Source organism: Piliocolobus tephrosceles, unplaced genomic scaffold (assembly GCF_002776525.5).
Source record: "Piliocolobus tephrosceles isolate RC106 unplaced genomic scaffold, ASM277652v3 unscaffolded_110, whole genome shotgun sequence".
Classification (NCBI taxonomy): Eukaryota; Metazoa; Chordata; class Mammalia; order Primates; family Cercopithecidae; genus Piliocolobus; species Piliocolobus tephrosceles.
This window is the reverse complement of record NW_022292088.1, coordinates 1,176,148-1,198,576: the sequence shown is the minus strand read 5'-3', so window position 1 is coordinate 1,198,576 and position 22,429 is coordinate 1,176,148. Positions and strand designations below refer to the sequence as shown.

General features: G+C 41.4%; 1 protein-coding gene and 1 non-coding gene across 8 annotated transcripts in view; both read right to left on the bottom strand.

Moving 5' to 3' along the window:
- Positions 1–22,429, bottom strand: part of LOC113219507 (zinc finger protein 106) — an 84,295-nt gene that overhangs the window by 5,938 nt on the left and 55,928 nt on the right. For 5 of the 7 annotated variants that reach the window (XR_002727331.1, XM_023195999.1, XM_026447911.1 and 2 more), the window contains 10 exons: positions 20,225–21,005; positions 19,801–19,856; positions 18,424–18,569; positions 16,556–16,690; positions 9,133–9,249; positions 5,573–5,764; positions 4,734–4,796; positions 3,199–3,318; positions 2,625–2,696; positions 1,774–1,845 (listed from right to left, as the gene is read on the bottom strand). Coding sequence is in view for 6 of the 7 variants with exons in the window: in XM_023195999.1 (XP_023051767.1) it covers positions 1,774–1,845; positions 2,625–2,696; positions 3,199–3,318; positions 4,734–4,796; positions 5,573–5,764; positions 9,133–9,249; positions 16,556–16,690; positions 18,424–18,569; positions 19,801–19,856; positions 20,225–21,005 (1,754 nt within the window). In the remaining variant the exon portion in view is untranslated. The remainder of the gene's footprint in view (positions 1–1,773; positions 1,846–2,624; positions 2,697–3,198; positions 3,319–4,733; positions 4,797–5,572; positions 5,765–9,132; positions 9,250–16,555; positions 16,691–18,423; positions 18,570–19,800; positions 19,857–20,224; positions 21,006–22,429) is intronic. The other 2 variants (XM_023195997.1, XM_031935013.1) reach the window with 1 other exon arrangement.
- Positions 8,706–8,812, bottom strand: LOC113219875. The gene has a single exon (XR_003306848.1). It is a non-coding gene; the product is annotated as a U6 spliceosomal RNA (small nuclear RNA).

Here is a 22,429-nt window from a genome sequence, read left to right as displayed (position 1 = left end):
TGCCCACCTTGGCCTCCCAAAGTGCTGGGATTACAGGCATGAGCCACTGCGCCCGGCCCGAAAGGGCTATTTTTAACAATTCTAAGAACTACTGAATGTAAACGTGAAAATAAAAATGTCTGATAAAGAAAACTACATTTGTGGAAATATTTATTGTAGAATACTGTGTTTGCCAATGGAAGCCTGACTTTACTCACAGCCTTTATCACTTGAATCTCAATCTTACGATTACCTACTTATTTTTTTAAGCTATAATTTTACTTATAAATGTAGCTTAATTTCATGTATTAGAAAGCACAAGCTAGTGTCTTATGCTTCCTAAGTGGTGGCTCAGTGGCTTTACAACCTGTAATCTCAGCACTTTGACAGGCCAAGGTGGGTGGCTCACTTCAGCCCAGGAGTTCGAGACCAGCCTGGGCAACATAGTGAGACCCTGTCCCTACAGAAAAAAAAAAGAAAAAATACAGGCCGGGCGCGACTTCAAGACCAGCCTGGCCAACATGGTGAAACCCTGTCTGTACTAAAAATACAAAAGTTAGCTGGGTGTGGTGGTGGGCGTCTGTGTTCCCAGCTACTCGGGAGGCTGAGGCAGGAGAATCGCTTGAACCCTGGAGGTGGAGGTTGCAGTGAGCTGAGATCATGCTACTGCATTCCAGACTGGCAACAGAGAGATTCCGTCTCAAAAAAAAAAAAGTAATGCAAAGTTAAGTTTCTCCTCTGTCAGTACTACTCCATCTTTCTCTCTATAAAGCCAGAGGTATCTTCCCCATTTCTCTCTATAGATTAACTCTATTTGTGTACTCTGGATCCTGTCATTCAGTAGTGCCTCCTTATCCATGGTTTTACTTTCTGAGGTTTTAATTACCTGTGGTTAACTGATCTTCAAAAATATTAATTGGAAAATTCCCAAAATAAACAATTCTTGAGTTTTAAATTACACAATATTCTGAGCAGTGTGATGAAATCTCCTGCCATCCCACTGCATCTCACCCAGATGTGAATTGTCCCTTTGTCCAACATATCTACACTATATTGGCTACCGCCTGTTAGTCACTTAGCCCTCTTGATTACCACATCAAAAAAATATAGACCATATCCCCCTTGGATAAAGAGGAACTGTACTAGATTTTGCTTGCTTTCACTGAGAAAATTAAAAAGCAAAGATAGTAATGTGTAGAGAGCTGAAAAGTCACTAGGCCGTGGACAAGTGTAAAGTCGAATTTTAAAATGGAGACTGTCAAGTTCATGCCATCAATGCTGAAAAGGATCTTAGGGTTTTAGGGAAAAGCTACCATTGTTAGAACTGACGAAAAAAAAATAAGGCTTATAAGAAATAGTGTGAAAATTTTAAGGGTTAATCATCAGCCCTCACCCCAAAATAAAAATCACACAATTCAGCCTGATGAACTAAGGTTTGGAACTTACAAGACCTTAGACTTTTTTTATTTGCCTATTCCTCAAAAACCAATGAGGACACAAACCAAATCATTAATACTAGTAATCTCTGATGAGCGGGAGTACAGGGGGCAGTGCCATTACCAAAATAAGCACTTCCACTTGTTATTTCATATATTGCTGTACTGTTGCTTTCTAAGCATGTATTGATTTTATAATAAACAACCAACCACCTAGGAGACAGCCTGTGATCTATAGTGTAAGGCATAAAGTAGATGCTAAAATATAAAAATGCTACACTGATGATAGTGAAGATCAATTAGCCTAGGGTGAAGCAACCTCTCCCAGTCCAGTGACAAGAAGAGTTTCACTCCTTACCCAACAGCGGTAATTCTGCATCAGATTAAGCCTCACGGCCTGAATACTGCCATCGTAACAGCCAGTGTAAATCTGGAAAAAGACAGGTTTATAGTGTCAGACCAAAATACATACAAACTACAAAACACCCTCAAAACAAGTCACAAGCTCCCTGAAGCAGCTACAAGAAAACAAAAACCTAAATCAAAACCAGCTCCAGAGTAGTAGAATGGGAAAGTAGTTTCCAGATCTTCCAGTCTAGGTATTTTGCAGCTGTGCTCCTTAGAAAGCCACTTGGGCCAGGGCAGAGAGGAGTGGCAGGGCTCAGAGGCACCCACTTGGCCTTTCTACTTTAACTAGGGTAGCCCTGGTTTCTATCGGGTGCTCTGTTAGGCACCTGTATTTCACTGGAAAAGAAAGGATTCTACCACTCAGAGTCTGAAAAACATCCATTCTGGTTCAACTCCGTAACTTAAAAGTAAAAAAAAAAAGGCTTAGCAGGGTTATGTGAGTTGGTTTCTACTTTTAGATCTGCTGTAACCATGCCACACTGGCCAAATCTCCTGACTCCATTCCAGTGTTCTATTCAGATCATGTCTCTGGAAAAGGCACCACTCAATTTTTTGAAGCATCTTAAATTTACCTTCTATTTAACTGTAGTTGATACTACCATTTTTATTGTAATAATTTTGGCTGTTAATAGACAATGGAATATTCAACACTGTCCCCTGGTTACTTCCCTATTATGCCAAGAGATGGGAAGGTACTTAACAATGAGGCATATCAGAAGCAGATGTCACTTTTGGAAGTGACAAGAATTTTTTAGCAAACACATTCAAAAGCAAATATCTGACATGACAAATAACACTTACCATGCTTTTATGGATGGTCATACACATAATCATGTCTTTGTGTCCTCCATAAACTTGTAATCGATCATGAGACTTAGGCAGAAGAAAAAAAAAAAGAAAGAATTAAAGTTATTTATACCTTGCGTTTAATAAGTACAGTCCCTAAAGGCCTTTGGCAGGTTTAAAACCACACCTGAGGCGCTAAGTGGAAGCACTAGTAGCATTCTAACAGAAATATAATCTAACGACAATTTTTCTTTTACATTCTACTATACAAGGAGGGAGCTGGTCATTAGAATTAATAAAATCAATTTTGTTAGAATCAGAGTTTCAAACTTGAAATTGCACACAAAGAGAACTATAAATTAATTAGAACTAGAAATTAAGTTTTGACACCCATGACCCAGTTCAAGTGTCTCAGAGCAGTTTCTGAAAGTTGTAGTCCACAGGCCAGCTGCTTCATAATTATCTAGAAAGCTTGTGAAAATGCAGATTCCTGGGTTCCATCCCACCTTACTGTATCAAAAATCAACACTGAACTCAAAATGACAATCTCCCCAAATCACTCACGCAAAATACTGAATCTAAATTCTACCTGTAATTCATAGACACGAACAAATTTATCCAGGCAAGCAGTCACCATCACCTTTCCTAGGATATTCACCACAGTCACTGCGTGATTGTGACCTTTATAGATCCGCACGAGCTCACCAGTCTGTGTCAGAAGAGAAGTAAGAGTCACCAGACTGACTTTTGAGACTCCTTCCTGGTTATAATTCTATAATTCTAAGAGGCATAATTCTGAGGATACTGTACACATACAATTAATACAATTAATAGTGTTAATTAACTGTACAAATAGTATTAAAAGTATTAACTTTAATGGCAGAAGTATTCCACAATCATTTATTACATATACAAAATACATGGATTGTACCCTGATGGAAAGACTCTAATGTCATGGAAAGAAAGCGCCCAAAACTCTATCTGTATTTATAGTCTTCCAAGTACTTCTACCTTTTCATTTCACTGGATCTAGACCACAAGTCTATCAGTTGGGAATTATTACTCTGAGGTTACAGACCAGGAACTGAGCTTCAAATTATTATTCTGAGGTTATAGACCAGGAACGTAGCTGCCTCTACGACCTGAGAACACTCTCTCAGCTGTTTCTGTTGTTCATTTTTTTAAGAGACAGGGTCTCACAGGCTGGGTGCAGTGGCTCACGCCTATAATTCCAACACTTTGGGAGGCCGAGGTGGGCAGATCACTTGAGCTCAGGAGTTCAAGACCAGCCTGGGCAAGAGACCCCATCTCTACAAAAAAATATGAAAAAATTAGCCAGGCATGGAGGCTCATACCATTAGTTCCAGCTACTTGGGGGGCTGAGGTGGGAGGATCCCTTGAGCCTAGGAGGTGGAGGCTGCAGTGAGTCAAGATTGCACCACTGCACTCCAGCCTGGATGATAAAGTGAGATCCCCATCAAAAAAAAAAAAAAAAAGAAAGATAGAAAGAAAAAGAAATGGGGTCTCACTTGGTCACCCAGGCTGGAGTGCGGTGGTGGTGTGATCATACCTCACTGCAGCCTTGAACTCCTGGGCCCAAACAATCCTCCCACCTCAGCCTCCTGAGTAGCTAGAATTACAGGACACACTGCCATGCCCAGCTTATTAAAAAAAATTTTTTTAAGAGACAGGGCCACTATTTTGCCTAGGCTGGTCTCAAACTCCTGGCCTCAAGTGATCCTCCCACCTCAGCCTTCTGAGTAGCTGGCATTACCGGTGACAGCCATTGGGCCCAGCTCTCAGCTGTTTTTACTAGTTCTATTTTAACTACATATCATACCCACTTTCAGAAAGCCTCAGCTGCTCCGTTTATTTCAAGTTTAAATGGGGCATTCAAACTAAACGTTACATAAACTTTGAGTCTGTCTGTCCACCATTAAAAACGTTGATGAGGTAGAATTTCTAGGTTACATAATATTATCCAAGAGCACATGCATAGGGATGATGACAAATTCCTTTGGTGGATAAAGGGCTTAATTTAAATTGCAAGAGGTTTAAGAAAACCATCAAGCTTTAACAATTATTTTATTCAAAGTTTCTTTACACAACACCAACATAGCTTACATGAATGTTGTGGGCATGGACTGACTGATCACTGGAGCCACTGAACACGAGATCATTCACCACCTTAAAGAAAAAAATTCAACATGTCAGATTCTGTATACAGTTCTCAATTTTCTCTACAGCTTGTAATACACATTGGCAAATTCTAATTTCCATCCTATTTTGAGATGAGCACAATGAACCAGGTATAAAAGTTTCTCAGACAAATTTTCTTAGCTGAAACCTATCCCCCCTACCAAGCAGGCTAATTAACTGAGAATGTATTATTAGGTTTGTTACCTTTCCACAATGACCATGAAACAGCCTAGAAAGGCATTCGAGTATACCCACTCTATAACAAAATACACTCACTGCTTTTCAAATGAAAGTGCATCACTTGGTGATGTTGGTGTGAAGAAAAGGTTTGCAATCTCCTCACTTTCTGAGGTGGTGTTTCTAAATGATGCGTGAGACAACATGGGAAATGCCATTTAAAATCCTTCTCTGTTTTGTTTTGCTTTGCTTGAGTCAAGGTCTCACTCTGTTGCCCACGCTGGAGTACAGTGGAGTGGCACAATCATGGCTCACTGAAGCCTCGATCTTCTGTGCTCAAGTGATCCTCCCACCTCAGCCTCGTGTGGAATACAGGTGCACACCACAACATCTCACTAATTTTTGTATTTTTTTGGAGAGACGGAGTTTTGCCATGCTGCCCTGGCTGGTCTAGAACTTCTGAGCTCAAGCGATCCCCCTGTCTCGCCCTCCCAAAGCGCTGGGACTACAGATGAGAGCCACCCCGCCTGGCCTCAAAACCCTTCTATTTGTGCCAGACAATTCCTATTCTCTCGCACTGTACTTGCCTTCATGCAAAGAATGGTTTTGCTATGGCCCTCCAGAGTTCTGAGGAGCAGTCCATTCCGGGCGTCGCGTACACTAATGGTGCAGTCATAAGAGCCCACAACCAGCAGTTTTCGGGCACCTTCCTGAGCTGTGGCAAGACAGCTGACTGCCCGGGGGCCATGGCATTCAAAGATCTCAAGTCGCTTGTTGTTCTGGGAAATAAGCCGAGATTAGAGCTAAAAACAACTTAGCTGGAAAACTCCAAAACGAACTAACCAAAATCATTACCTTGGTACAAACGCTCATTTCTGTCACCTGTACTCAAATTTTCATACCCACTCTGCAACCTTCATGTATCCATCTCTGCTATTTCCCACTCCAACTCTCTTTGCTGAACCTCCCCTACCCCTGATCTGAGGAGGGCAGACTCTTACATTATCAACTCCTTTAGAATTTCAACCCACACCATCCCCATCCTAATTAGAAACTGGTTCTCTTTTTATGCTCTCTTTCACCACCTGTAAGTTAATAACAATGAAAGGTGAACCTTTTTTTTTTTTTTTTCAAACTCTAGTGCGTTTTCCCTGACACAGACCCAGGAACTATTTCTGTCATCCAAAATTTAGGCAATCTCTGTGTCATGCTGTTTCCAAAAATCTCTACTTAGAATTACCTTCCTAGGCAATTTCAGTAAGTCTCAAATTCTCCACTTTTTTTTTTTTTTGAGACAGAGTCTCGCTCTGTCGCCCAGGCTGGAGTGCAGTGGCGCCAGCTCAGCTCAGTGCAACCTCCACCTCCTGGGTTCAAGTGATTCTCCTGCCTCAGCCTCCCGAGTAGCTGGGATTACAGGTGCCCGCCACCACACCTGGCTAGCTTTTATATTTTTGTAAAGACAGGGTTTCACCATGTTGGACAGGATGGTCTTGAATTCCTAACCTCAGGTGATCCGCCCACCTCAGCCTCCCAAAGTGCTGGGATTACAGGCGTAAGCCATCATGCCTGGCCTAAATTCTCCTTATTATGATGTTCTTTTGGCACCTGGCTCCATGTCATCTCTGTCATCATTTAGTAGACTATAGAAGCCTAATTATACCAGAGTGACAGGGTCACATCCTGAATCCCAAAACATTCTTTTATCTCAGATTGTAGACTTCTTTCCTTCATTCCCCAACCAACCCTGTTCATTAAACCTCCCAATTCCACAAAAGTTCTTTAGGTGCATGCCTGGAATAAGGCTTCTAAAAACTAAGTAGCTGATCATTGCTCAGATAGGCTCAATATAGGCTGGGAGCCTATATTGCTGAGCAATGATTTCAGCCGTCTTGAAGTGCTAGGGAGACAGACTGAATGGACCCAGAGGTGGGCCGGCCTGGTGAACAGTCCTGGTTTCCTGCTGTGACTCCAGAAGCACTACATTCTCAGAGTACGGACAAACTAGGAAAAAGCCCAGCCCTCATTTTCAAAATTCGCATCTATGCAGAGATTCTCAAATGTCTGTCTCTAGGACCATCTTCTCCAGGGCTTTTCAATCCTTTTAAAGAACTTTTCCATTTGAATTTCTTGTCATCATCTCATCATTTTGCCTCAAGATTGTCTTGCTCCTTCCTTCTGTCTACTACTTAAAAAAAAAAGAGAGACAGGGTCTCACTCTGTCACCCAGGCTTCAGTACAGTGGTGTGATTATAGCTTACTGCAGCCTTAAAGTCCTGGCCCAAGCAATCCTCCTGCCTCAGCTTCCTGAGTAGCTGGGACTACAGGCATGTGCCACCATACTTAGCTTTTTTCTTTTCTCTTTTTAGTTAAAAAATCTTTTTTTGGCCGGGCGCGGTGGCTCAAGCCTGTAATCCCAGCACTTTGGGAGGCCGAGATGGGCGGATCACGAGGTCAGGAGATCGAGACCATCCTGGCTAACATGGTGAAACCCCGTCTCTACTAAAAATACAAAAAAAACTAGCCGGGCGAGGTGGCGGGCGCCTGTAGTCCCAGCTACTCCGGAGGCTGAGGCAGGAGAATGGCGTGAACCCGGGAGGCGGAGCTTTGCAGTGAGCTGAGATCCGGCCACTGCACTCCAGCCCGGGCAACAGAGCAAGACTCCGTCTCAAAAAAAAAAAAAAAAAACTTTTTTTTTATTAATTTTTTTTTTTTTTGAGAAACAGGAGTCTTGCTCTGTTGCTCAGGCTGGTCTCGAACTTCTGGGCTCAAGCAATCCTCCTACCTCAGTCTCCCAAAGTGCTGGGATTATATGCATGAGCCACCATATCCAGCCACTTCTGTCCACTTCTGATAATCTCACAAAAGAGAAGATAATTAGGTAATTATCACATTTTAGCTTTTAAAATATTTTAAATTTACTTTCCTCTACATTTCTATTGCCCTAATCCAATTTAATCAGACTTAGAACTTGTCTGCATCTAGAATGCAAAAATCTTCACTAATTGCCCTTCTGTGATGTATCATATCAAATACACCAATCACTTGGCACTTGATTATATACACACTAGATTCTTCTAACTTGATTTTTAAGTTTCCTGTAGGCAGAAACCATGACATATTTTAATGCACATCTTCTGTTAGTTCCAGCTAGCATGTAGCCTATGAATGACACTGTAACAGTACCATTCTAACACATGGTTACAAGATGACCAGGGGATATGGTGCCACAATTAATTAGCAATCAAACCTATCAAGTCTACCTCTTAGATTATATCTTTCCTCCAGTCCCTTCTCTTCATCCTGTTTAACCTTTTTCATGTCAGCTTCTACTACAAAGCCTCCTAAATGGTCTCCCTGCCTTTGCTAATACCAATCTTTCCCAATCTTATCAACTCCAGTGACTTTTCCTGAAACATGATGGGATCATGTTTCTCATACTTTAAAGCCTGTAAGATGAAGTCCAGCTACCTTATCAAAGCACACAGGGCCATCAAAAACTGAATCTTATCCTGGGGCCTAGCACATAATAGATGCTCAATAAAGGCTAGGTCAACAAATGAATTAATCTCTGGGTTAGGAAAGAATGAAGCCATTTGGGCATTATAGCAAACCTCTCGGTTCACCTCACAGACGGACCGCCCTCATGAAACCCTAAACCACTGCCAAACCACACCAATGTCATACTCAATGGAATTTAAGTTCATTTTTCTTCATTTATTTTTTAATATGGAATGCTTCATGAATTTGCATGTCATCCTTGCGCAGGGGCCATGCTAATCTTCTCTGTATCATTCCAAATTTAGTGTATGTGCTGTCGAAGTGAGCACTTAAGTTCATTTTTTATGATGTCATTCTTAAGTTGAGACAGACTAGTTTAATCCATGACTCATTATTTGGCCCCAAATCTTTAGGCTTGGTTTAATTTAGTGGAGTTACATTTTGGTCCTGGCACATTTGAGTAGAAGCAGAGAGAATGGAGGATCTTGTTTCACTTACATCAGAAGATAACTGTGTTTGAGTAGCAGCTGATTCTGCTGCTTCCCCACAGAAGAAAACAGGAAAATCCCTGCCTGCTACTTCTTCCCACACAGACTCACACTATTTTCAAGTAGCATGGGAAGCAAGTCTTTTCTCCCCAACCACTAACCTTTATGTTGAAGGTGACCACAGTGCCATTTGCCAGTCCCGCATAGAGGATTCGCCACCTGCTGTGCAAGCAGAGGACCCGGTCTTCCAGCTGTAACTGCTCCACACACTCTCGGCTCTGATGAAAGCACATAACCTTGAATCAGCAGAGGGTACTGACAAATGAGATGTCAAAAACAGTTCCCCCAGAAGCAGACTTTAAAATGACTCTTACGTGGAAGAAAATATGACATTCTCTATTTTGTAGGGGACTATCTTAGATCTGTTTTTCCTTTGAAATATGAGGCCAAAGACTCCCAAGCTGTACGTAATGTGAAAATAAACGTAAGTTCTAGTATTGTTACCCATGTTTGTAACTTAGAATGTAGAGATTTTTCAAAGGGCACTATGAGTTGGGTCTTAGCCTCTTAAATTAAGAGGCCAAATATAAAAGACAAAGCTGTATTTTGACATCTAAAGAGAAAATCAGGATTATAGTTACGTATTTGATAAATGCGCTAATCAAATATGTGGTTTTCTGCAACTTACTCTCTATTTCAATAGCTCCCAAATGCCTCCTTCAAACTGGTGCCGGGTTAGCTGGGCTAAATTACTCAAGAAGCTTTTAAAATATATAGAACCCAAGCTCCAACACCATCCCTGAGACTCTTAATTCAGTGGGTTCTAGAATCTGTGTTGTAAAAAATTTCCCTAGTAATTCAGATGTACATGCAGGTTTAATGCCCACTGTTTGATCTGACCTTCAAAAAACGATTCTACCAGTTTCCTCCAACTAGATTATACTAGCAAATCTCTTTACCTAGAACCAAAAATTGGGCCAGGACATAGTACATTCAAAATTTATTGTTGAGGCCAGGCACGGTGGCTCACGCCTGTAATCCCAACACTTTGGGAGTCCGAGGCGGGTGAATCATCAGGTCAGGAGCTCAAGACCATCCTAGCTAACATGGTGAAACCCTGTCTCTACTAAAAATCCAAAAATTAGCCAGGCGTGGTGGCGCACGCCTGTAGTCCCAGCTACTCGGGAGACTGAGGCAGGAGAATCGCTTGAACCCGGGAGGTGGAGGTTACAGTGAGCCGAGATCACGCCACCACACTCCAGCCTGGGCCACAGAGCAAGACTCTGTCTCAAACAAACAAACAAACAAAAACTTATTGTTGAAGGCTACTAAAGACCCAGATGTAGCTTTTTAAGTGGGCTTGGCACTAGATGTTAAAATCAAGATGGTTATAATTGGGTAGGGTGGGACAAGCTGTGGTTAGGATGAGAAAAGCTGTGGGTTGTCAAACCGTTGATCTCCTCTCCCAGCCTTCTTTCATACCTAAAAGAGTCAGTCACTTAAATTATTCAATTTCTCCCCTGAAAAAATTACAAACATAAGTGCCATATACCAAATTGTAAGATATAGCAAAAGACAGTGAATATGCCTAAATATTAAGATTCATGTTGCTTCCGGTTCATCCATATGAGATCTTTTGTAACTTTATAGGGGAAATTGAACATTACATAGTTATAAAAAAAGAACAAACTATTGGCACATCTACCAATACAGATGAATTTTCAAACACCATGGTGAGCTAAAGCTAGACATTAAAGAATACATGTGGCATAGTTATACTGACATGACAGCCAAGCACAGACAAAAGGCATCCATGACAGTAGTCAAAATAGTGATTAGCTTTAGAAGGTTATGCCTAGGGAGGCATTTGAGGGAAGCTTCAGGGCTATGAAATGGTCTATGTTTTGATCTTTGTGGTAGTTATACAAAGAAATATCTGCTTTTCTGCAAGCTGTATACTTAAAATCTGTGTGCTTTACTGTATGAAGTTATGTCTCGATGTCAAATAATGGTTACAAAATCTTCTTCACTAGTGTACATTCCTGCTATGCCAAACACTACACATTAGAACCCTTAATACTGAAAAGCTTTTTAAAATTTTTTTTGCTAATATTATGAGTAAAAACGGTATTCCTTGTACTTCGGTTTTAATTTGCATTTATTTGCAAGACTGTATTTCTTTCAGTTATTTCTATTTCTTAAGAGACTTGCTTGTTTTTTGTCAATGTATTTATTTCTTTGTTTTTTGAAAGACAAGGTCTCCCTCTGTCTCCTGGCTAGAGTGCAGTGGCGTGATTACTGCTCACTGCAGCCTTGACCTCCGAGGCTCAAGGAATCCTCCCACCGCAGCCTCCTGAGTAGCTGGAACTGCAGGCGTGGGCCATCACGCACGCCTAGTTTATTTTTAAATTTTTTTTGGAGAGATGCGGTCTCATCATGCTGCCTAGGCTGTTCTTGAACTCCTGGGCTCAAGCGATCCTCCCGACTTGGCCTCCTAAAAGTGTTGGGATTACAGGCATGAACCACAACACCTGGCTGTAGGAATTTAAAGGTATAAGCCCCTTACAACATATACCAAACCTATGTTTGTCATATCTTAAGTTACAGCTTTTCCCCCCATTTTTATATAAGACTATTTCTTGCCAAAATATGCTTACAATTTTTTTTTCACAAGTTTGTATAATTTTTTACAGGTTTGTACAAGTTGCCTAGCTAGGCTTGAACTCCTGGCCTCAAAGGATCCTCCTACCGCAACCTCCCAGGGCACTGGGATTACAGACATGAGCCACCGTGCCCAGCCTCTTTTTGTAGTTTCTTGAATTTTAAAGCTTTCTTCTTTTCTAATAGAAGCAATTAAAAATACAAATTTCCGGCCAGGCGCGGTGGCTCAAGCCTGTAATCCCAGCACTTTGGGAGGCCGAGACCGGTGGATCACGAGGTCAGGAGATCGAGACCATCCTGGCTAACACGGTGAAACCCCGTCTCTACTAAAAAATACAAAAAAACTAGCCGGGCAAGGTGGCCGGCGCCTGTAGTCCCAGCTACTCAGGAGGCTGAGGCAGGAGAATGGCATAAACCCGGGAGGCGGAGCTTGCAGTGAGCCGAGATCCGGCCACTGTACTCCAGCCTGGACGACAGAGCAAGACTCCGTCTCAAAAAAAAAAAAAAAAATACAAATTTCCCTTTCAGCAATGCTTTAGCTGCATCCTACAAATGATATGTGGCATTTTCATTTAGTTAGATATTTTCTAATTTTCCTTGTGATTCCTTCTTTGAACCACAATAATTTAGAAGTATGTTATTTTCATCTCCCTATATTTGGGGATTTCCAAGATTTCTGTTACTGCTTTCTAATAAATGTCACTGTGGTTAGAGAACATACTCCGTATGATTTTGGTACTTTTAAATTGATTGAGACTTATTTAATAGCCCAGTATGAGGTCCTGGTGAATGTCTATGTGCGCATTCTTGAAAAAAATGTGTATTCTGCAATTTTAAGTGGAGTGTTCTATAAATGCTAATTGGATCTTATTTGTTAATGGTGTTGTACAGTTCTTTTTTTTTTTGAAACAAAGTTTTTCTCTGTTGCCCAGGCTGGAGTACAGTGGCGCAATCTCAGCTCACTGCAACCTTCACCTCCCAGGTTCAAGTGATTCTCCTGCCTCAGCCTCCTGAGTAGCTGGGATTATAGGCACGTACCACCAGGCCCGGCTAATTTTTTTGTATTCTTATTTTTATTTATTTTTTGAGACAGAGTCTCATTCTGTTGCCCAGGCTGGAGTGCAGTGGCACAGTCTTGGCTCACTGCAACCTCTGCCTCACAGGTTCAAGCAATTCTCCTGCCTCAGCCTCCCAAGTAGCTGGGACTACAGGCACGAGCACCACACCTGGCTAATTTTTGTATGAGGGGGTTTCAACATGTTGGTCAAGCTGGTCTCAACTCCTGACCTCAGGTGATATGCCCACCTTGGCCTCCCAAAGTGGTGGAATTACAGGCGTAAGCCACCACACCCAGCCTAATTTTTTTGTATTTTTAGTAGAGACAGGGTTTCATCATGTTGGCTAGGCTGGTCTCAAACTCCTGACCTCAAGTGATCCACTCGCCTCAGCCTCCCAAAGTGCTGGGATTACAGGCATGAGCCACCACATCCAGCTGGTGTTGTACAGTTCTTATATATCCTTGATGGTTTTTTATTTAGTAGTCTATCAATTATTGAGAAAGGGTTGTTGATGTCCCCAACTATAATTGTGAATTTGTCTATTTCTCCTTTCAGTTCTATCAGTTACTGTTTCATATATTTTAGAGTTCTGTTATTAGGTACCTGTACTTATAATTGTTGTATCTTTCGGCTGTGCTGACTCATCATTATGGAATGTCCTCCTTTCTCCAGCAGTATTGTCCTTTTCATTATTTAAAGGGACAGTGTCTCGCTCTGTTACCCAGGCTGGAGTGCAGTGGCACTGTCATAGCTCACTATAACCTCAAATTCCTCAGCTCAAATGATCCTCTCACCTCAACCTCTCAAGTAGCTACGACTAGAGGTACATACAACCATGCTTACCTCACTTCTTCATTTTTTGTGGAGATGGGATCTCACTATGTTACCCAGGCTGGTCTGGAACTTCTGGTCTCAAGCGATCTTCCCACCTCAGCCTCCCAAAGTGGGATGCAGGCATGAGCCACAGTGCTCAGTCACTTGTCTTAAAGTCTACTTGCCCAATATTAACATAACCACTCCAGTTCTGTTACTATTTGGATAGTGTATCTTCTTCCATTCTTATTCTTTTACTTTCAACCCATTTTGTCTTTACATTTAAAGTAGTCTCTTTGGCTGGGCATGGTGCTGCATGCCTGTAATCCCAGCACTGTGGGAGACCAAAGCAAGGGGACTGCTTGTGCCCAGGAGCTTCAGACTAGTCTAGGCAACATAGCAAGACCCTGTTTCTAAAAAAAAAAAGGCCGGGGGGGGGTGGCTCAAATCTGTAATCCCAGCACTTTGGGAGGCCGAGACAGGCGGATCACGAGGTCAGGAGATCGAGACCATCCTGGTTAACCCAGTGAAACCCCGTCTCTACTGGAAAAAAAAAAAAATACAAAAAACTAGTCGGGCGAGGTGGTGGGCGCTTGTAGTCCCAGCTACTCCGGAGGCTGAGGCAGGAGAATGGCGTGAACCCAGGGGGCGGAGCTTGCAGTGAGCTGAAATCCGGCCACTGCACTCCAGCCTGGGCGACAGAGTGAGACTCCGTCTCAAAAAAAAAAAAAAAATTTTAATTAGCAAACCGTAGTGACATGTACCTGTAATCCCAATTACTCAGGAAGCTGAGGCAGGAGGATCACTTGAGCCCAGGAGTTCCAGGCTACAGCGACTTATAATCACACCACTGCACTCCAGCCAGGGTGACAGGCCAAGACCGTGTCTCAAAAATAAAAGTGTGTCTCTTGTAGACAACAAAGATTTTGATGTTACTTCTGTATTCAGCCAATTTCTGCCTTTTGATTTTAGTGTCAGTTCACTCACATTTAATATAATTATTAAACATGGGTAAATTTAGGTCTCCAATTTGCTATTTGCTTTCTATTTGTCTCATTTTTATTCCTCTATTTCTCCTTCTACCTTCTCTTGTATTAAGTATATTTTTAGCTTGCCATTTTAATCCCTCAATTGACTTTCTAAGCTCAATTTCTTTGCATTATTCTTTTTTTTTATTTTTTTGAGAAGGAGTCTTGCTCTTGTGCCCAGGCTGGAGTGCAGTGGCATGATCTTGGCTCACTGCAATCTCCGCCTCCCAGTTCAAGTGATTCTCCAGCCTCAGCCTCCCGAGTAGCTGGGATTACAGGTGTACACCACCACACCTGACTAATTTTTGTATTTTTAGTAGAGACGGGGTTTCACCAGGTTGGCCAGTCTGGTCTCAAACTCCTGACCCCATGACCCTCTTTGCATTATTAGTTTAGTAATTACTCTAGGGCAGTATTTCTCAAAGTGTGGTCCCCAAACCATCTGCATCAATATCACATAATACCTTATTAGAAGTGTAAATTCTTTTTGTTTGTTTTGGTTAATTTTTATGCTTTTTTGAGGTAGGCTCTTGTTCTGACACCCAGGCTGTAGTGAGGTGACACAATCATAGCTCACTATAACCTTGAACTCCTGGGCTCAAGTGATCCTCCCACCTTAGCCTCCGGAACAGCTAGGACTATAGGTGTGAGCCACCACATCCAGTTCATTTTTATTTTTTTTATAGAGACAGGGTCTTGCTATGTTGCCCAGGTTGGTCTTGAGCTCCTGGCCTCAAGCAACCCTCCTGCTCTGGTCTTCCAAAGTGCTGGGATTACAGATATGAATCATAGTACCTGGCCAAGAAATGTAAATTTGTGAGTTTGACCCCAAGCCTACTGGATCAGAAGCTCTGGGAAGGGCTGCGTGTGGTGGCTCATGCCTGTAATCTCAGCACTTTGGGAGGCCGAGGTGGGAGGATCGCCTAACTCCAGGAGCTCAAAACCAGCCTGAGCAACATGGTGAGACCCTGTCTCTTAAAAAAACAAAAAACAAACAAAAAAAAAACCTCTGGGAGTGGGGACCAGTAATATGTGTTTTAACAAGCTGTCCAGGTCAATGTGATGCACGCTAAAGTTGTAAGCCAGTGCCTCTAGGGATTACATTTTTAAAATTATAACAATCTAGTTCAAATTAGTACTTATTCCCAGTAAAATATAAGAACCTTGTTCTAGCACAGCTCCATCCCCTCCTACTTCTTTATGTTCCTGTTATCACATATATTCCATCTATGTTATAAACTTAATGATAGTCTTATAAATTCTGCTTCATGTATCTCCATCTTTTAAAGAAATTAAGAACATATTGTATACAGTTTTAAACATAATTTTCTCATTTATTTCAGTGCATTTAAGTTTAAAAAACTCTCAGAGGAGATGTCCATTTCTAATTCTGCAGATTTAAAAAATTTATACATTTTGCTTTTTATTTATTTTTTTCCCTGAGACGGAGTTTTGCTCTCATTGCCAAGGCTGGAGTGCAGTGGCACGACCTCGGCTCACTGCAACCTCTGCCTCCTGGGTTCAAGCGATTCTCCTGCCTCAGCCTCCCAAGTAGCTGGGATTATAGGCATGTGCCACCACACCCGGCTAATTTTGTATTTTTAGTAGAGACGGGGTTTCTCCATGTTGGTCAGGCTGGTCTCGAACTCCTGACCTCAGGTGAATCCGCCCACCTCTGCCTCCCAAAGTGCTGGGATTACAGGCGTGAGCCACCACACCCAGCCTACATTTTTCTCTTTATTCTATCTAGGATTAATTTTGATACATGATATGCATAACATTTGTGGCAAAGACCAAGGAAGGTATATTAATAGTAGGAAGTGAAAAAATACTGGTGGAGACCGAAAATACAGTTTATGTCTAAGTCTCATATCTACCTAAAGCTACAACAATGTGCTAAACATTGTTTAGAAGCGAAAAGGAGACGGTGGGTAGAATGAAGCATCTGCCAGTGTCTCCACTCCACACAGTAAATACAAAACGACTCAATATGAACCACTTTGGATTTCTCTGGACCCACCTACCTTAACATCATAGCAACGGACGGTATGGTCACTGGAGCCAGTGTAAAGGGCAGCGTTCTTCCCAGATGTCTGGGTAACCAGGAGGCAGTTTACTTTCGAGGTATGGCCCTCAAAGACACCAACACATTTCCGACTCTAAAGTTTAAGCACAGACCAGATTCTTACTTATAAAATATAGAAGGATTAGATAATATATTTCCTCAAAAAAAAAAAAAAAAAAAGATGCTAAAACATTCAGTTCACTGCTGTATCCTCAGTGTCTAAAACAGCACCTGGTACACAAAAGATGTTCAGTAAATATATGTTCACCAAATGCCAGCAAACAGTCATAGGCAATGAGGTATCTGAAAGTATATGTTTGTTGAGCCATACCAAAAAATATTTACGGCAATTCACTGTAAGATAGCCAGAATTTTAATTAATGTTTAGGGCAAAGCTTTCTGACATGGACCAAGGACCTAGCAAATCCAAACTGTAGCTAATTACCCACAAAAGATGTGCATTTGATAAGCAGCTTGTGAGAATGCACCATGGTATTAAAAAACATATCAGGTGCTATCACAGGTCTAGTGGTTCTGGTGGTGTTTCTCTTTTTTTCTTTTTTTTTTGAGATGGAGTCTCGCTCTGTCGCCCAGGCTGGAGTGCAGTGGCGCGATCTCGGCTGACTGCAAGCTCTGCCTCTTAGATTCACGCCATTCTCCTGCCTCAGCCTCCCGAGTAGCTGGGACTACAGGCACCCGCCACCACACCTGGCTAGTTTTTTGTATTTTTAGTAGAGACGGGGTTTCACCGTGTTAGCCAGGATGGTCTCCATCTCCTGACCTCATGATCCCCCCGCCTCGGCCTCCCAAAGTGCTGGGATCACAGGCGTGAGCCACTGTACCTGGCCTCTGGTGTTGTTTCTTACGGGTACATTCCAAATGTTATCTCAGTGCACATACTGAGATCTATTTAGAATGTACATGTATATATACACATACATATTTTGATACCCTGTCCCCCTAGATCTTACACCTATACATCCTGGTAGCATTGCTTTCTTTTTTCAGTCATTCGTGTTAATCCTCATATCATTAAGCTAAAGGAATCTACATACCTGTTGCCTATAGCAAACGCATCTTCGTGATCTATCATCTAACTTTTAAATTTTCGCGGACTCTAGCAATTTTAAATATTTTCATGGTGTTCATTCAGACAACATCATGTTCCTCAAATTTCTTAAGCTATCATTGTTCATAATTAGTTTATGAACAAATTCAAATTCAAAACTCAAAAGTTCATTCTTTTGAGAGTAACAAGCATCAGATAATACTAAGTGTGAGGTAGTGGAAAAGTGTTGCTCTCCTTAATAACTCAAACTCTACTTGTAATCAATCACTTGTCAGGGAAAATACCTCCTCCAATACTTCCCCATATTCACTTCATCCCTCCTCTATTATGTAGCTGCTATGCAAGTGACCCCATTACCAACTCCAGTGTTGGGACCTGAACAGTCCAAGACCACTGGTGTAATCCCAACCACCTTTTGCCACAGGCAAAGGTGATCGTTCAGGGAATAAAACACAGGACCCTTTTGTGCTGGTGGGAGGGAAAAAGAGACCCCAGCGGCTCCTGACATTTACCTTGTGAGCAGGAGGGGAACTAGCTTTCAGAAAGAGGTGATACCAGAGAAGGCAGAGTAGAGAGACAAAAAGAAATTAAGTCCCCAATGACCTTGCGGAGCTACTGGATCAAATGCATCTAAAGTCAATCTAAGGCCCACCCCTTTCTCCAGACAGCCAACAAATTCCCTCTACTGTTTAAAAGAGTATAAACTGGATTTTCCAAAACCTGCAACCAAAAACATACTACATGTTCTATCAACTTACCACCAGATTATAAACCCGGACAGTTTTATCTGCTGAACAGGTATATAGTAAGTTCCCAAATATCTGAATTGCATTGACAGCAGCTTGGTGCCCCTCAAAGGTTCCTTCTGTGGGCTCATCATCATCTCCTGGCTCTGAAGATATTTCTGGAAAACAAGAGTAGGTTTCAGAGACCTGTCTGCTAGAGTCTGAAAAGACCCTCAAAAATCAGAACTATTATACAATACAGCAGTCCCTAGATTAAACCAAAAGTAGATCCCCTTAAAGCTTAGTTCCTCTATCAGACTACTCCAATTCTGATTACACATCTTCACTATGAAGACTGCATAATAAGCAAATGCCTTTCACTTAGGAAAAAGATAGATAATTACATAACGAGCTTTTGGGCTGGGTGTGGTGGCTCACACCTGTCATCTCAACACTTTGGGAGGCTGAGGTGGGCGAATCACCTGAGGCCAGGAGTTTGAGACTAGCCTGGCCAAGATGGTGAAACCCCATCTCTACTAAAAATACAAAAATTAGCTGGGCATGGTGGCGTGTGCCTGTAGTCCCAGTTACTTGGGGAGGCTGAGGCAGGAGAATCACTTGAACCCAGGGGCAGAGGTTGCAGTTAGCCGAGATCACACCACTGGACTCCAGCCTGGGCGACAGAGCGAGACTCTGTCTCAAAAATAAATAAATAAATAAAAGCTTTGAGTGATACTTGGAAGGTACCCAACCCCTCCCATACTTCCAAACAGTTATTTCTTTGAGTAAGGTAGTATTCCTTAAGCAGTTCCTTCTGAAAGCAAATATCCTTAGAGCCAACGAAACCTTTATACTAATTAGTTGAACAGATAAGGGAGCTGGATAAGACAGATTAGAAGGGCCAGGCATGATGGCTTACACCTGTAATCCCAGCACTTTGGGAGGCCGAGGCGTGAGGATCACTTGAGGCCAGGAGTTGGAGACCAGCCTGGTCAACGTGATGAAACCCTGTCTCTACTAAAAATACAAAAAAAAATTTGCCAGGCGTGATGGCGTGCACCTGTGGTCCCAGCTATTTGGGAGGCTGAGGCAGGAGAATTGCTTGAACCTGGGAGGTGGAAGTTGCAGTGAGCAGAGATCATGTCACTGCACTCCAGCCTGGGTGACAAAGCAAGACTCTGTCACAACCAATCAATCAATCAATAAGACAGATGAGAATAAGAATCTGAAAGACCAGGATGTGAGGTTTTAAGAATAGCAGAACTGTTGATCAAGGCAATCCTCTTGGTGATAAACCCCTCCCCATTCTCTTATTCTATAAATATATTTAAGTAGGTTTAAATTCTGGCTTTAATATTTACAAGGCTTTTAATTCTGTGGTTAATTTAAATAAAACTGAACAGCAAATACCTGAAGAATTCTTTGATCCTTTTATGGAAGAGATCACAGTCTGAGTTTCTGCCACACTACAAAATAACAGCAAAAGTGTTCTCAGCATCTGTGTGAACAGGGCGGGTAGCAAAAGTAAACATTTCCTGACTCAAAGGATTTTTCTAAACAATGGGCAAAGTAGTAATGATATAAGAAATTAGTTTTTCCATCTGAAATTTCTAAAGGAAGGGAAATAAAAGCAGAGTGAATATTTTATAACACAGTCAAAAGAGAAAGGAGAAAATCTCTACTGCCGAGCTTTAATTTTTCCATGTCCATAATCCCTGCTGCATTCACGTAAATTTTGATTTTTAAATAAATTCTGATTCATAATTTAAAATTCTATTTTAAAAAAATAAAGTTGGTGAAAGTTCTTCTGACTGGACCAATACAATACTCTTACCTTACAGGGATGCCGTCTTTATAGCGAGTGCCAATTTCACTGGTCGAGCTAACTTCATCACACCCAGAACGAGAAGTTTCTAGCAGGTTTTGCTCTGTAGAGTTCCAAATATCCTTTTTAGATGGGCTGTCTGGTTTCTCTTCTCCTGATTCTGAAGAATCAATGGCTACTACTTCTAACTGAGGATTAGGAATTTCTAGGACTTCCAGAGACGAGTCACTATCTGGCTCATCTCTGACACTCCCCTGCTCCCGACCAGTCCTGCTGTCTTCCCAAGTGGAGGTTGTTACTTTCCCCCCTTTAATTAACTTTCCAGCTTTTACTTTCCTTACGGGTTTAACAGTCAAAACATCCTGTTCAGTGTCACTATTCTCAGGAACATGGGCAGCCCGTAGACTTTTCTTCTTCCGAAGTTTCTTCTTTTTCTTGCTTCCCCTAGTCTCAGCGGATGTCAAAGTGGATTCTGCCTGTTGTTCAGGCTGGTCAGCTGGAGAGTGGGGTTCCTTTTCCAAAGGGGTTTCTGAAGCAAAAGACAATCTTAGAAAAGAACTGGTACAGGCTTCAGACCCACTATTGCCTCTGGTTGGCTCTTCCCCTTCTTTATTTATGCTAGAAAGACCAGCTGATTGGGAAGAGGGAGAGTTCTCTCTGTTTCTGGTATTTCTTTGCTCCACAGAAAACTTCAGTTCTTGGCTAGGCTCATGGAAACTTTCTGTTGACTCTGATAAGGACAATCTAGCAGTGATGACTGGATAAACTGGACAACTGTCACTGATCTCTCCTGAATTGAGAGGAAAAAAATTATTGCATCCTTTTTTGTGTTTCCTGCAATTTATCACTGACTGAAACTCTACCAAATATTTCAATAAGATGTTCACAAAACCATGACTGTTTCAGCTGGTATCTCACCCCTCAGTTTCCCATCACCTACATACACTCCTATGACAGCACTTACTACCCTCTGCCTCGTGTGAATGTCACAGACACTGTGTGTCTTATTCCCTACAAAAGCTCCTTGTGGGGAGGGACTGTTTCTATTAATCTTTTTCTCGTTTTAAATGTCCACACATTTAACATTGTGTTTTATTCTTAGCAGACACTTAAATGTCTACTTAGCTGAAGTCCTTTTACTTTTATTTCTTTGAAGTTTTCATTATCCACACCCATCCAATTTAGCTACACTTTAGTAGTTAAAATATTTGCTGACTTAGAAATGTCAATTTCCTTTGACACTTCATGTCTAGGAATTAAAAGTGATGAAATAATCACAGATGTACTCAAAGACATATACAATGCAGTGTTATACAGAATATGAAAAAAGTTAGAAAACTAAATATTCAAAAAAGATTCACCACATAAATTATTGTATATCCAAATTATGCAACTATTCAAATATTATGCAACTTGTAATATAAAATATTTTAGATAAATTATTTTTATGATAGAAAAATCATGATATATTAAATGGAAAAAGTCAGGTTATATATGATTGCTCCTTTGTATAAGTTCTACATGTAAACACAAAAACATGATTTAAGAAAGACTGAAATAACTACAAAAAAAAAAAAAATACAAAAATGAGCCGGGCATGGTGGCAGGCGTCTGTAGTCCTAGCTACTCCGGAGGCTGAGGTGGGAGGATCATCTGAGCCCAGGAGGTCAAGCCTGTGGTGAGCTGTGATTGTGCCACCGCACTCCAGCCTGAGTGACAGAGTGAGACTCTGTCTCAATAAACAAATAAGCTATACATTTGATACTAACATCTAGATTAATATTGCAACACAGTACTGGTAGTAAAATCTAGAGTAATTTTTTAGACTTTTTGCTTTTGCTCAGGAAACCACACAATGCCAGTTTGTTGGACTTAACTTTCAAATACAGCACCACTGTGGTAATGCAAACTTCTAACAGGATTTTACATAGCTTAGACATATTCTAAAATGATAACCAGGTAAGTGTTATTTTTTGAAAAGAGTGAAAACCCTGGCTATTTCTCAACACAAAGTTCTTAGTAGATGATTCCAAACCCCATCATGGCCACCTGCCTCTCAAGCTTATATTAATCCTGGTTTGTATTTGAGATTATATAGACAGTTAAGTGCAAAGAAATTCAGAGGATAGACCTTATTTAGAAAATTGGTTGAATTAACTTCAACCCCATTTATTTCACACAAAACAAATTTTATACTTATCCTAATAAATGGAA